Source organism: Rhodnius prolixus, unplaced genomic scaffold, assembly GCF_049639745.1.
Source record: "Rhodnius prolixus isolate KJV_2025 unplaced genomic scaffold, Rpr scaffold_1, whole genome shotgun sequence".
In the NCBI taxonomy this organism is placed as follows: domain Eukaryota; kingdom Metazoa; phylum Arthropoda; class Insecta; order Hemiptera; family Reduviidae; genus Rhodnius; species Rhodnius prolixus.
The window spans coordinates 68,262,419-68,278,826 of record NW_027411581.1 but is presented as its reverse complement, the minus strand read 5'-3'; the positions used below and the strand labels follow the sequence as shown (position 1 = coordinate 68,278,826).

At 36.3% G+C, this 16,408-nt stretch overlaps 1 protein-coding gene across 3 annotated transcripts in view; it reads right to left on the bottom strand.

Moving 5' to 3' along the window:
* The window catches only part of LOC141446303 (roundabout homolog 2-like), a 295,539-nt gene that overhangs the window by 275,172 nt on the left and 3,959 nt on the right, over positions 1-16,408 (bottom strand). For all 3 annotated transcript variants that reach the window (XM_074112851.1, XM_074112850.1, XM_074112852.1), the window contains exon 2: positions 14,161-14,260. In XM_074112851.1, coding sequence (XP_073968952.1) covers positions 14,161-14,233 — 73 coding nt within the window. In that variant the 5' untranslated portion in view covers positions 14,234-14,260. The remainder of the gene's footprint in view (positions 1-14,160; positions 14,261-16,408) is intronic.

Below are 16,408 nucleotides of genomic sequence, written 5' to 3'. Positions count from 1 at the left end.
TGTTACCTGGCCAAACTAGTATCGAACTTCCTGTGACTTTACTGCCTACCACACACACGTCAATCAAGCACCCCTTCCAGGAGGAGACTCGTTACCGAGGACTCTACTTAGTTCCTCACTAGACTTAGTTGCTATGCCTACTACTAACGGCTTCCTACGACTAACATGATTTCTCAACGGTAAAAAATAACCTTTACATCATGACTTAATCTGCAAAGCCATAATCAGACCAATATGGCTGTATGGATCAGCCAAACGTTTTTACTTTAGCAAAACACAGTCCTTTCACTCGACGCACCTTATTAAGGTTTTAAACCTAAGGTTACACACTGACCTTAACGTGCCGTTTTGTTTTACGCACCAATGGCTAAACCGGATCTTCATGAAACATTGAAGACATTGTCAAGAACTTCAAAAAATGGGCTTCTTCAGAAAGGAAGAAAACGTTTGAAACAAAGTCTAATTGATGAGAAAGGAGACGTCAGAAAATAAAGAAAGGAAAGCTAAAGGAAACCCCACCTAATTTACTAATGGTAGCAGTGAGCTAAGAAGACCAATATCCGTTGCCCTGGTCCTTGGTTCCGGGGACCGGTGTGCCCCCAAAAGAAAGACCTACTTCCCTGGTCCTGACTGCTTTTTCATCATCTCTCTCAGCAACCTTATATCTGCTAATTAATTAATTTCCTCCCGAAGGAAGCGAAGGAGTAACACTAGAAACTTCAATTCACAGCCTTTCCTTGTGAACAAACATCAAACTTCATTTTGGCCTTTACCATTTCCACCCACTACTTCTCCCCCTCTACTTTATCATATTTAATTAAGTTTCTCTTGTCATTGTTTCGCCGTTACGTTCTCCCCTCCACCTGCCCTCACTAACACAGAGGAAGTATTGCTGATGTCCGAAATACTTATTTGACCGGAAGCGTATATTTTGAGTCCTCTCATTGAAAATATAACGAATTAATTTTTGAATAAAAATAACCGTTTCCCCGAGCTCTTCCCTCATAATAATTAAACGCCAAACTTTGTAACTATTATTACAACTATTTCCTACTCCTAGGTCCAATCTTGACCCTGGCCTCCTTTGCGAATTCGCTTATGGCAACGAGTTGTAATAGTCGCCCAAAACTAAGACCTATGATATGATAAAAATATGATAAAGTAGAGGGGGAGAAGTAGTGGGTGGAAATGGTAAAGGCCAAAATGAAGTTTGATGTTTGTTCAGAAGGAAAGGCTGTGAATTGAAGTTTCTAGTGTTTGATGATTGGTTGGTGCCATCACGGCCATTGATTTTTCGTCTAGTGTTTGATGATTGGTTGGTGCCATCACGGCCATTGATTTTTCGTAAACATGGCGAAGGACGTTGTCTTTACAAACTAGCTATACATTTGCAAATGCGTTAAAAAGTAAGCTATACGGTTGCGAGACGGATCTCAATTCCATCGCCCCGGTAGGTCTTAAATCAACGTTAAGGTAGGTCTTAGTTTTAGAGAACTGCCGCCAAATATTTGAGACGAATGGAAGAAAATAAGATCACAATTTTTTTAAGATACTTAGATATCAAAAATAATGAATGCTGTAAATAAAAGTGGTTCTACGTTTGTATTCTTTTTTAATTTTTGAAAGCTTGAGGTTTCAATACTCCGCCCTGTCCGGCCAAATCTTCAATAATCAATCTACCGAGGAGATGTAATAATATAAAACCTTTATTCGTTTATTCTTTGAAAAATATTTCACTTAATTCAATCCCTCTTTGGTACTAAGGAGGTTATTCGGAGACAAACAATTCATTATTCCGCTTACTCTAGTTTGTTCGCAGCGTTTTACTCCGCTAAGGAGCTAGGATCGGGATAAGTGGTAGTCTAATGAAGCGAGTTCTCGGCTTCGACGCAGAAATTCATACTCAGCATATTCATTTTCGAGGCAGTCTGAAAGAAGAGTGTGTGGTTTGTTTGCATCATCAAAAGATCATTCATTTCTATTGACAAAAAAGAGACCATCTGGGCAGCTTTCAATTTGGGCTGAATAGATATGATGACGGGCTTCTAAAGTTCCATAACCTAATAAAAGAAAACGTCCTAATATTTTGAGTTTTTGATGATAAATTATTAAGTTTTAAAACCAGTTTAGACAAATAACGTAATGGAGAAAAAAACCTCAGCCTTTTCCAAAAGATGAAAAATTGTTCTTTTATTTTCATATAAATCCAAAAACTAAATGGGCTACATAATCTATAAGATGTTCTTGGAGATTAATGGCGATAGTTCCAATGTTTCTGGACTCTACCCACTCACAGCTTCCATTTAGTTAAATATCATTTTATTACCACCTCGGCAGTTCCTGTAGCTTCCTTTGCTAAGGTGGGTTTCACCAATTGCCAATCAGAAAATAGCATTTTACTCAAAAACGGTAAATCACTGAAAGGACAATTTTGATGATTGGTTGGTGCCATCACGGCCATTGATTTTTCGTAAACATGGCGAAGGACGTTGTCTTTACAAACTAGCTATACATTTGCAAATGCGTTAAAAAGTAAGCTATAAGGTTGCGAGACGGATCTCAATTCCATCGCCCCGGTAGGTCTTAAATCAACGTATAAATATTAAACGTTTTGTCACCCAGATAGAATTCATAACTGTCGACTAGGAGACTTTTAATTGTCAAAAGCGTAGTTTAGTTCTTTTCTTTTAGATATCCGGTTGGGATTCCAGAAAATCCCGGTCTAAGTGGAGCCGAGATAACTTCCGCACTGCAACGATGATGAAACTCTGTCTTCTACAGCATAAAATAACCATCGTGCTGACGCGTTCGCAGATATAATCTAGAATTTACACGATGGAGAGGGGGGGTGCATCTAAACTGATTAAAACATCAAAATTCAATAAAATTCCTTGCAGATGATGTTCCCTACCAAAGGTTAATACGTAGAAGATGAATTGTGAGCTACATTCAAAGCGAGCATGAGAGAATAGCAGCAGGAATGCTGTAGAAGCAGCGGAATAGCCAGCTGTAGCAGGACTCGTATTGTGTTTGTCTGAGAGGAAGGTTTCAGCCAGGTTTCACTAGTAATTAGCCAGTAAATCTCTGGCCGGCATGCTCCCACCACAACAGATAGTTTGCTGTTGAAACAATGGCTCTATTCATGTGTCAGTTTTAATAGCGTCAAGCTGCCCCCCCCTCCTCCACGTGCATCCATCATCCCCCCAACCACATGTACACAACTAAACTGCAAACGTTCTCTAGGTGGGGGGGGGGGGGGAGAAATCCTGCCGCAACTTTCGCCGGAGAACGAATCGACCTGGCGATCGATTTTATTGCTGAAACGACACACTCACCTCCAAACTGACGGATTATTATACTCTCATTGAAACTAGTAAAAATACAGATTGAAATGTCGATTGAAAAATATAGATTGAAATGTATAAGTTCATTTCTTGAGAATCAAAATAAGAGAAGTAGTATTTCACGAAGAAGAAAAACCATCTATTTTACAAAATACTAAAGACAATATTCTCCTCAAGACAATATTCTCCTCAAGACAATATTCTCCTCAAGACAATATTCTCCTCAACTATAAAACATTATTCTTTTTCTTTTCTTTTTTTTTAATTTATACAGAATTCGCTAAAATATGCTAGAAAAAGGACAATAACGAAACATATGTACAATATAAAGACAATATGACTTGCTCTACGATCGTTTGTTCTAGGAGTGTGCTTAAAGAAAAATTACTTATTTTCATTTGCACAACAGAAAAATAAAAATGCACTCGAAGGTGTACAAAGTACAGCAGCAACTGATTGCATCTAATCAATAAGATGAAAACAAACATAAGCTAGAAAAAATTAAAAAAGGCCAAAATGAAGTACTTTACCTAATATACGTACATAATATACCTAAATCTAAATAGCATTTCTTTCTATTAGATACTTGGTAGGGACGTGTTCACAGCAGATTGTGAATCTCCAGATCCCTAAATTGCATTTTCCAATGCAATTTATGCAAAACTCGCACAATCTAAGTTTCCTTGGTTACCACTGCAAAGTGAAAGTAAAAACATGACGTGGATTGAGAAAGCCTAATAATTAAAATGTTAGATATTGGCTACTGAGATTGTCGGCTCCGATAACCAGATTAATTAAAATATTTTGACTGAGTGGATAGATAAGGCTGTGAAATGGGTAGAACGTAATTCATTTATTCATTAATTTTTGTTTACGTACACTCCAATGGGTCCGAAATACTCGTAGCGTCGGTAATTTGGAGGCTGGAGTTGCACTAGCTGATCTTGAGTGCCAACTCGCTAAACTCTGGCCCACTTCTACACATACACTATCTCTAGAAGAAGCGACTTCAGCAAACCCTCTGGCAAGCGGTCAATTAAACAAAATAAATTAACAATATGTTTATTTCATAATTCAATAGTTCATATTATTGATGAAAACTATTTTAATAGTGTTTTTAATAAAAAGTTGACAATAAAAAAATTGACCAATCACCGTAAGTGAGTTGAAAGTGAGAAACATTGGTGCTTTGTTGTAAGTGGACAAATAGGAAGGCTAGGGCGGGGGAAGCCACACCTTCTCTAAATATGCCACGTCCCGGCCAATAAGAACATAGTAGCTAGTAAATGAATTGGTTTATTAATATCTTTATTTTTCTTACATTTTTACTTTCTCTAACTGCTGGAAATTAGAATGCGACCAAATTTTCTAAAATATTCACTAAAAACCGAAACTGAAAAAATCTTATAGAAAGCCTATTGGAAAATTGGAAACAATATTTTTTTTATATCAATATAATGGAACTGTAACTTCCTGTAAATTATATCTTCCATGTTCCAAGCTGTCACTTCCGCTAGATGTGAAGCTGGAGATACCCATGAATGGAAAGACAAAACCCAATAAGCAGATTCTCATGGTGCGACTCGAGCGTGGCCAATAGCTGCACGAATTGGAAACAAAACTTTAACAAAATATTAAAATTAAAAAACGATTCATTGGAGTGAACAAAATTTAAGTAATTTCTTTTATAAATAAATATAATTTAGTTTAATAACAAATTAACCAACGAATGTGACGGGCTCAGGCGCTTTGCATCCGCCTATTATTTTCTTCATATCCGACTCCCATACTTGTTGCAGCTATTCTTAATACAGCCTCCCCTAATGCAAATCATTGATCTTGTTGTACTTTTGTTTAGATTCATTAAAGAAAAAGTTTGTTGACGAATATAAGTGAGCTGAAGATTACTAAGTTTTACAATAAATACGTATTAATATTTTAAGTTCATCTTTTTTCTTTCAAGTTTTTATTTTGTGATAATGATCACACAGACGAGAATAGAAAAGTTGTAAATCTCTAAAAAATGGAATCTTTTTTAAAAATAAACAAGTACCGCGAATTAATTCGACCAATAGTTCGAAGTTGAATATCTAATATTGAAAGATGTTAACCGTGGGCCGGCCATATATTGGCCTTGCCTGAGTTAACACATGCTTCATTGTTAGAGCGAATTAAAAATGTTGACTAAAATTGCAACTTTGCAAAAATGACGAAGAGAATTACTTGCACTCTTGATGTTTAGAACAGTGTGTACCAACTTAAGAAACCAGAAACCAACTCACGAGCCGCCAACATTTTGGTAATCAAATCACGTATTTTAGTGAAGTGTATTCATCACGTAAAGCAAGCCAACAAGCACTCTGCTTATACCGCAAGGCACACGTGAAATACTTATATAACAGTATAGCACATCTCTAGTTCGGCACAGGTATGTGATAAAACTAAAAGAGTGAGTTCCAAGAGCGGCCGCTCTCTGCTAAGAGAGTTAAAGCTCAGATCCAATATAGGGGATACAGCATCTGAGGAGGAATAGCACCGCTTCCTGATTTCTCTCTTCCCAGTGCCTCCAATCCCCGCAGGCTTCCTACCCCCCACTGGGGCTGCTGGAGATCTTATTTTCTCTTCAGCGCGCATTGCTCAGCCAACCTCCCCTGACGGCACCTACCACTACGCACACCTTTATTCCCTGAGAACACTATATTCCAAGCATGCAGCCAAACATACGAGGTAGTAACCAGAATATATTGATGACGCAATAGAGAATGTTATAGTAAACACATAACCACCAACAATAACATTCAAAGTCCTATACAATAACATCCACAATCAAAAATAACATCTCATAACTCAATGATGATAAGGGAGAAATAATTGGCACCCAATTTCTGCGATAATTAAAGAAAAAGATAAAAGCAGACTGTTGCGATTAACGTCGTCATTCTTTCGAAAATCCCTCATTTTCCGTGGATCGCTGGATTAATGCGACGTGATATAAAACGAATTAAAACAAAAGTCTAAAATGTCACTTGTGAGCTTGCCGCCATTAGCTGCCAAATTTCTGCCAAAATATTTCTTGGAACGAGGAAACTTGTGTTTTGTTTACGCGCGCTTTCCGAACGAACCAATTCCCACATCAAGCGACCCTCGCATACCCATCTCTAGAAACTTACAATGGGCACCAGATCGCTCTATTCTTCTACCTTTCTCTGCCAGTTAAAAGTAACAATCTCTGCCTTGTTTGGTGAGCCTACTTTCTCTAATTTGAATATGGTCCGTGAGTGCCCAGTATGAGCTCACGGGGGTCACCCGCTCGGCAATTGGTAGAACTGGAAGTTCCTCATCAGCTCCGACGGTTTTCTTGAAAGCTTTGCAAAGCCCATCGCACTCACACTCTTGCAGAACTACAAGTCAAATACTTCCTTCTTTATGAGAAATAAGAGAAACTAAAAAGGAAATTCCCAGCAAAATAAGCCAATTAGAAGACTGAATGGGAGCTGGAGAGAGAGAAAGAGATAATTGCGTCGCGAAGAGTTGTGCGTAAGTTCGAGGTGGTTATCAACGGCGTCTTATCTCCACACTTGAGGTTAGTAAAGCCTCGCCTAGTTCTTTCCTTTATTGACAAATTTACTTTATTTACTTTCATTATTCTCATTTTTGGCTTTAAAAAAAAAAAAAAAAAAAAAAAATTAAACCGGAATGATAAAAGTAGAAAAGGCGGCCTCTTTGGTCTCTAATCTGTTATATTGATAACACCATTATCGGCTTGGACGATTGTACACAATAAAACGAGCCTAATACATCTATACAATAGCAAAATTTCCTTCTTTTCATCATTTTAAAGTTATTTGATTATTTAGGAAGTCGCCATAATACTGGCGGCACTCAAAATCTTAAGTAGACGAAATAATTTTATTCCTTTATAAAGATGATGATGAAATGGTAAAAACAGAAACCAAAGATATGGACGAAATGTCTGCCAGACGGATTTACAAACATGCCGCCGCAATCACTCACTAAGATTCTCTTTTACAACATTCTAAACATTATTTCTACTCAAAATGGTAAAACTAAATCATCCTTAGCAACATTTAGGCAGATTGTAGAACTCTAAATTGTATAGGAATGGAATTTTTGGAAAAAGCCTTCTCAGAGCTGTCTTAAAACGAATTTTCCCAAAAATGAATGCCCAGATAACAGTTATAGATCAATTTGTAAGAGAGAACTACGAGTGCATTGAGCGAACAATATTCAAAGAAAATCATTACAGCAATTTGTTTTGAGTTTTGGAAACGAAAAGTTTCAATAATCTAAACACTTATCGGAAGTATGACATTCTTGGAGTTTTTGAGAGTTTTAGAAAAAGTAGTTGTAATACAAAAAGAAATTTAAAGGAAGAATTCATAGTTTGCAGCTGAGAGCAGAGGAAATTGTACCGACTGCAATTTTAACCAACCTCTCAAGATTAGTTTCAGTCATTGAACTGGTGAACTGCAACGAACTGGAATCAGTTTGAATTCTCCCACAACCGGAAGTAAAAATAATAATCGCTGCATTTGTGATTAGAAAATTAATCACGACTAATCATTCATAATTATGAGTACTCATATAATTTATGACTAAGTATAATCATCATCATGATAAATACAAAGTTTAATAAGTCATGATTAAATGATAAAATCATCAAGAACAAAAGCCCCTTTTAATCTTAATGTTGGATGTGATTTAAAATTGTGTTCAACTTCACTTGAAATAAGATGGATCATGGTAAGACTGATTAGCAGGCTAATCTTAGAATTTCCACGGTAGTAAGTACAAGTATAGTAGTAAGAACCTGTTTCAGATCTCTAATTCGCTTTTATGTTACCGCCTCATACTTGAAGAATCAGTACCCAAATGTCTGGCAAAACACTGACTCCAGAGGATTAGGGTAAGCACTTGCGTCATTACCTAACAACGAGGGACTTTTCGCGGCTAAATGTTTCACTTTGCTTCCTCATTGAGCTCATCTACAAAATAATGAATTTTTATGAACTCTATCCGATAGACAAGAGTTTAAATATTAAACTCAAGTGAGAGTTCACAACGGATATTTATTTATTCATCAAACAGATGGCTGTGGCCTAACCGGAAGGGGAATATTAGAGCGAGAGAGATAGAGAGATGTCAGCGCTAAAAACGAAGAATTCAACTCCCAGGAAAATTGATTAAATTTATAGAATCTCCATCTACGACCGGGGCCTTAATTAAACCTTGAAGAGTTGGCACCAGAGGGACCTGGAGAAGGCAATGGGGATCCGGCGACTGATAGTAGTTGTCACCCGGATCTATCTCACCATGTGGAACCTACAGCATCCTGACCCAGATAGTGTGGCCACCACTAGGGATTGTAAGGTTACCGACTTTTCCATTTACCGGTGATTCGGTTAATGAAATTTAAAATATAGGTTTACCGCTAAATTTCTTTCCTAAAAAAAAATTTAGGTGAAAAAATATGTTATCTTGATTTCCATTTCATATTTTCTATTTCAAAGATACAGAATATAAAAATTAAAAAGTGTTATTCTAAACAAATGTAATCATAACTTTTAGAAACAGAAATAAAATAATACAGAAAAATAAAAATATAACAAAAATAACATCCTAATACCTAATACCACTTTATGGATTACCATTTTTTAAAAAATAACTTCTCAAGAAACTTAAATTATTTAAAGTCTTATCTCCTAATTTTGAGTATAGTAAGAGAAAGTAAAAATAGATCGATAAATCAATCAAATTTTCAACCATCTAATATAATCGAAGTTCCAGTTAGGTGCAATTGTAACTTGATTCCAAATTCATCTTCTCCTCGATGCCATTATGGATTACATTTATATTAGTCAAATTTCTTGTCTCTTCTTGTCAAACATATCGAGCTAAACTTGGAGATAAAAAAGACATTCACTGCAAATGTCAAACTTATCATCACCAGCGTTTTGTTCAACAACCCATTGCCAATAAATTTTTGACTGAATTATCTACATTTAAAAGCCAAGGACTCATTAACCTTCTATGTCAGTAACATGTTTTTCTCTTTGGTATTCATTCCACAGCAGCAGAACTGTAACAAACTAATTAGTTTTTCAGGAAGTTTGTCCTTCCCGCTTCTTTTCATTCACAAACTTTCACAAACCAATTCCGGAAAAAGGATACCAAAGGTGTCCGTAGCGAAGAAAATTAATTTTTTTGCTCCAACCAACCATTGCAGTTCGAGACGTCTACTGCTTTGATATCCCATTACTGGAATTATAATTATATTGTAATTAGTATCTGAGGGAGGTTACATGGAGGGTTTTTCAATATGCTAATGAAGAAGGAAACATTTTTTTAAGGTATTACAACAAAGTTAATGGAACCTTTATGTTCTGTATGCTTTTGGCTCAGGATAGAGAAATAACAAAGAAGAAGAAGATTACGTATATCGTTCTCTGAGACACATTGCTTCTGCAAGAATACGTTCTTCAAACACATTCGCGTTTTGTGTGTGTAAAAGTAGCAACAGTACCAGATTTCTAACATTCCAAACGTTAGATTACAATCTCAGTTAAATTGGTGCCCCTCCAATTAATTTCAACGGCAACATTGCGCTACTAAAAATTCCCTGCTCAATTTTTTGTCTCACTCTCAGTCGGGGGCTGCGCGCTATTAAAGTGTAACTTAATTTTTATGGAAGTAAAAAAATGTAGACACAAGCAAAACATGTGGATGTTTATAAAAACAGAGAATAACCAAATAACATCAGCTGTTTAACATATTAATACAATGTAATATTCGTGGAGATTTTTACCATGTGGTGGTGACTAAAGGTTAGCCAGAAAACATTATTAAAATTTTGTGTGTGTTTTATTATTATTTTTTGTATTAATAACCTTGCTGCTTTAAACCTTCCTTTTTGTTTGCTTCGGATCAGATTACATTGCAGGTTTTCTGATCTGGTTTTCCCTTTTCATTCGATATTTATTAACATTTAGAATTAATTTGATACTGCGCAAAGTTGTAATATTCTAATGTGCGGCGAGTTCATTTTTTTAGGTTGGGAATGTGGTAAGCATTGTTAAAATTCTATCACCTGAAGGTGACGTAAGTTTACTTTGGTTCGCAGGCGGAGAATATTCAATTCCATGTCCGTAACTTTCTACTATTCCTATCAAATCGGTCCAAATTGAATTGACGCGCTAAGTGTGCTCGGGCAACTTACTAAACTTGGCAGCCAGAATAAGAGAATACTTGTTGTTTCTTTAAAGCTTCGCTGCTCTTTACGCGCAAATTAATCTGCGAAAAGCAGCTTAGAGTCTAGAGAAGGAGTAAAGTTCATTTAGATTGGCTGCTATTCAGGCTGAAGTTGTTGGTCCCAGTGCTGAACTTCTTAAAGCTGTGACAAAGCCTCAGCGAGTTCTTAGATATACAGGGTGACCACCTGCTCCACCCACTTTTTTTTTAACGGCGGGAAATTTCGAAAAAATAAAAAACACGTATTTAATAATTTTTAGTCTAGTTTATTTTCAATGATTGACCCAATTTTTTAAACCCCTGTATATCGAGATACAGCATCCAACTTTGTTTTTTCAAATGGAACGTTATATCTTTTTTTTGCATATTTTAATAGAATTTGAGTTCCTAAAAAAAACACAAATTTCAACCTTCGATATCTGTGTTATTATTCACATTAGAGAAGTGCAATTTAAGTCGGTTATAGAACAAACCATTTCCCACTATTTGGTGGAAATTTCATTGTATTCGGATGAATAGAAACAATGATATAAAGGTTTGAATTTTGAACACATTTGAAAACCTATAAATTCAATTTTCCATATTTCAAAAGGTATTCATACTAGAAAAATGTGAGTAATGTTTTTTATAGAGCTAACGTTTCGGCGAAGATTTCATCTTTTCAGGGGCTAACTCCTCTCCCATTCAATGTACAGCGTCGAGACCCCCAAAAGGTACATCTACATAAAATTCCGAATCGAATGACACCTCATTCATGAAAATCGGTTCGCGCGTTTAGGCGCTACGTTGTTTACAAGAAAGGTAACAACAACAAAAAGAACAACTTTTGAAAATGCCGTTTTTGCTAATTTTCAGCAACATTTCTTTTAATCTGGGTTGTTGCAAAAAAATTACAGTCACAAAGGAGGATTTGCCCAATATTTTAAAGAAAGTTTGGGAATTTTATTTTTTATAGAAAAAGAAAAAAAATTGTCAAAGTTGAGTGTTTTTGCACGTTACACTATTTCGTGCAGTTTCTGACGATCAAGCCAATTCTAGCGGACAGTTTTGATAAGAGCTTAGTTTTGTTTGCTGTTCATATCACCATTTTGCCTTAACTGATTGAAACCTCCATCAACTAGTAAATATCTAATATCCAATTATGTTACCATCAATCAGGAGATTGTGTCTATTCACTAATTATCTATGGCCGATAGCAAGTTCACATGCGTTTTCAACAAGTTGTCTTTACTGTTATTTTAAAAATGTCTAATATTTTAAGTATCTGATACGATATTTAGAAGGCCTGTTTTTACTTTTGGTCAAATTTCCGGTATCGAGCTTTCACAATTGACATCCTCACTAACTTCCTATTGGCTAGTTAATGAAGGAAGTGTAATAAAAACTAAGAAATAGCGGTATATAAATAAGGCCAGCTCTCTCCTCTAAGGATTCTATTAAATATTATGGTAAATACCACGTAATTAGCTATTATTTCCACTATGAATTCCATAACGAAATGTGGGCTGTATGGTTTTGAAGCTCTTATAGCAAGGTTATCTAGATCATATAGTGTGTTCTTACGCACGTATGGATATCGCTGTAAATTCTGTAAATAATTCCTTAATGTCAGTACAAATATAGCGAGCACTAAGATAAGGTAATGGTACAATCATGTCGTAAACAGTGTAGCCAACCATATGGTCAACAGCGTGTGCAAAAAAAGGATTAGATATGGTTGGTAACTTGGTGGTCAATCTGACGTCATCAACAAGAAAGTGCTACACACCCCCTCCAGTAGCATGCAGCAAAGAGTATTGGAAATATACCAAATTTCGAAGTAAACAGATCGAAAATATACTTTTTAAGATCGTCTAAGTTCGAAAAAGTGGTATTTTGGAAATGGTCTGCGTGTGAGTGAGAATACGAAGACTCTAGATCGAACTTTATGACTCGCTCGACTCAACTTCATAGTTGGTGTGATACTTCCTGGAGCCTGGCAATAACTGAGGGCAAACAATAAGTACCAACAGTAAGTACCACAGTATCACAGTTGTTTGTTTTCCCTTTTTTTAAGGTTTTTGATCAAAAACGGCTCCGGTTTCTTTTAAGCCTGACATGATCTCACTGGCACTCATACGCAAACAACCTTTAGCCAATCATCTTCCAGGGAAATAAAGCCCTTCCTGTGAGCACCAGTGGGTGAACTGACCTCTCATGTATCATTTCATTGGCTAAAGGTCCTCCTCTATTACCATCAAATTAAGGAAGGTGAAACAGTTCACTCCACCGAAAGTGTCATATTAGAGAATGTTTAATTCGTCCGAGATTTTACAGAGAAAGGCTCCAACGATCATGAAGATCAATCTCAGTTCACCAGTAGAACTAGTTCACCTGTGTTTTGTGAATCTGTCCAGTGAAGGTTTTATGAAGGGCACTTAATGTTGATTGTTGATGTTTAGTGGGTGGTAGACGTTTGTCTAACGTGCCATTCCAGTGTTCGGTACGATCTACCCCACCGGTAGCCTTCAAAGGAGGGTTATAATTGTAACTAAAACTCGAGATTGAAAAAATTCCTCACCAGAAATACTTTCTCATCGGATGGAATTTCAACTTACAAAAATAAATACGATTTTCCACAAACTTAATAAAAACAAGAACTCATGTAGACCTTCAACATTTCTTAATAATATATTTAACTGCTGGGTAATGCAGCAATATATATATGTGTGTGTGTATGTGGAATAGAAGTCAGTGGAGGCACCCCCTTATAAATTTGTTTTAGCCAAATACTATTTTATGCAAATATTTATATTGATGGCAATGGCGAATATATTCTTTTGTCTAAATTATTTCAAGGCGTTAAATATATCATCAGATTTAATGTGTGTTTAAGACGGAAAAGGTGTAAAGGCGATTAAAAATATATTATTGTATTCATCAGTGATTCTTGTTTTTCTTACTTTCTTTCTTGTTATTTATTATCTTCTCTCTCCTTTCCTACATATATATACGATTTAAAATGTTTAATAAACAATATTTTTTAGTATTATATTAAATTTTTTCTTTTAACGTAAGACAATACTTTTGTACTCAGGCCTAACATCACGATATAGTGACAAACATCACCTGACGATTATAAATACTTTTCTTAAAGAACTCTCTGTGAAATGAAATAAATTGTAGAAAAGAATATTTTTTACTAAAATAGTAAGCAACCAGTTAACAGTAAGATTACCTACCTCGGCCATGTATTCAAACAAAAATATTGTAACTACAATAAACATCAACATAAATAATTAATTAAAACCATAAATAGTAATTTTTATTTCATCTTAATATTTCCATTTTTCCAAACTGGGCAGTTAGATTACTGTTCTATAGCCTAACCTTCCGCAGGTAGCCGTTGTGTCTTAACTATAGAGCAATAAATATTTGTGTCTAAATAATGGAGACCAGTTTAGAAAAGAATAGTATTTACCACTTGAAGTATTTACCACGATTCTTCAATGTTTAACAAATAACTGGTTTACACCATTCTTTTTCCATTTACAAACAGAGGACTCACCTTTGGCAAAGTTGGAAAACTGGAAGAAGAAGAGCAAGAATGGGACAGCAATCTGTGACTTCCGAGCCATCATTGCAGGCACATTTTCCTTTTATTAGCTCTGCAACATAAATAAATTAACAAAAAAAAATGATTGATGACTGAAATGGAAAATCTGGTTTATTAAGACTTAAAGCTAAGCGAACTTCCTCCAACATAACCAACAACAGCAACATAACCAAAACAGCCACAACTTGCGATAATGATGTCTAGCTTGCCTAAATCTTGCCTCTGTTTATCTTAAAATGGTACGGATAGTTCTAAGCATCATCTCACAAAAACTCTATTAAATAACATTTGTGGGTGTGGATAGAGGAAACCAGTAAAAGGCTGTTTCAGCAAAAGTTATGGAATAACCGCCCATTCATATCAACAAAATGACAAAATTAGAAGGAATTTGGCTGGCCAGAAGGGTCTCTCCCTGAGCAGATTTTCTAGTTTTTAACTACTTTTCAGCTAACTGTCATTCAAGCAGACAGTCTCTCTGCCAAGAGAATACCGCCAATGGTGACAGGAAGAAGTCTCGTGAGTATGGTGATCAGATTGCACCAAACTGCATGACGCGAATTTCAAAGGTAGGATTTCCGTTGCGAATGCTTAGCAATTATTCCAAGCGAGGGGAAGAGTTAATGAATTCTAAGTGAATTTAAAAAATAGAATAAAACTAGAAGATAGCTGGCGAGGAGGGTAACGGCAGCTTGATAAGGCAAAGTTTCCCAAAGTGATTTAGGCTGAATTATGGTAATTAGCCTATTAGAATGTATGGCCGGTTAGAGAGGCTATTCATTGTGCGCGACAGCGCTCCGCTCCACCTGGTGGCGGCAATTTAAACCACTCCGCCCTGGTCGCCATCTTCTTGCCTCCCGCGCCCTCTAGGGGCAGACCTAAAGGACAAGTGCTGCTACTTCTGCCAACCAGATAGCACCACTTGAATGTTTAATGTCCCCACACTCGACCTAAGCAGCTGTAACCTTCTCTCAATAATGTGTACCAGAGTTTGTGTGCACTAGACCGGGTCAGCTGTTGAAGAGGAAAAGATTACCTATCTGGAGCTTGCCACTTTTAATAATTCTAAAATTGGTAATCTAAATTTAAACATATGAGATAATGCTACCAAGATTGGTTCATTCAACTTGTGCACCAATTATAGTTCGTAACCTCAGGAAAGTTTTCTTCAGGGATTTGGCCCCTGCGGGTATCCCAGGCTAACAACACTTACCCAGTCGCCTCCTGCGCACACACAATAATTAACTCCGAGTAAGAACGATAGTGATTGTGCAAAATTTTTATAAGTTTTCAACGCAAGTAGACAGGACTTCCGAGCTCCACTGAGTCTAACCAAAATTATGGTGAGAACAATCAGGCCACTCTCATCTTTACAATTCTAATTACATTATATGAAACAATGTTTATTCCAATACTGAATCTCACCAATAGAGCTTGTTAGCTACGTATTGGCGAGGCCTTAAATTTCGCTCGCAAGCAGATAGACTGATTGTTGCTCGAAAAGATTACCAGACTTATATCGCTTATTGAAGGTTATTCAGGTGTTGTGAAGTTACACTGAATGTGGCGCATTAATAGAAAGCGTGTTCACACAGATTTCCCTAAAGGGCTCTAAAAGGAATTTCCCTGGGTAATTGTTACAAAAAGAAAGTTACCTGTGGCCAATTGGAGCACGAAGTGGAAATCGGTGGAGCCGTTCTCGAGAAAAATCAAAACAAAAACCGGAAAAACTATTCAATAAAATGACACATCCGGTTGAGTAATTTTATCAGAAACTTTTAGTTGGCACACCTGAATTGAAATCAAATTAGAAATAGTGTTTTTTTCAGGCAGACACATTTACAGACCAATTTATAAAAACTACTTTTTAACCTGGGCAATCTGAAAACGAGTATTTCTGGGAGTAATCTCAGTACAGAGCATCTAGACCAGTGATGGGCAAAGTACGGCCCGCAAAAGTAATTAATCCGGCCCGCCGAGGGTCCATCGACATGGATAGTATATGGCCCGCTATAATTACGTTTTGACGGTCGAGAAGTATAAAGTAGATTCTACTTAGTAGAATAATAGATGCATAACCTATAGGTGAAGCTAAACTAGCCGCGTAGTTACACAAGTGTGTAATGCTGTAATGTTTTTATAATATTATGATTAAAAGCTTTAACACAAAATGCATTTTTTCTATAATTCTGGCCCTCCTCTA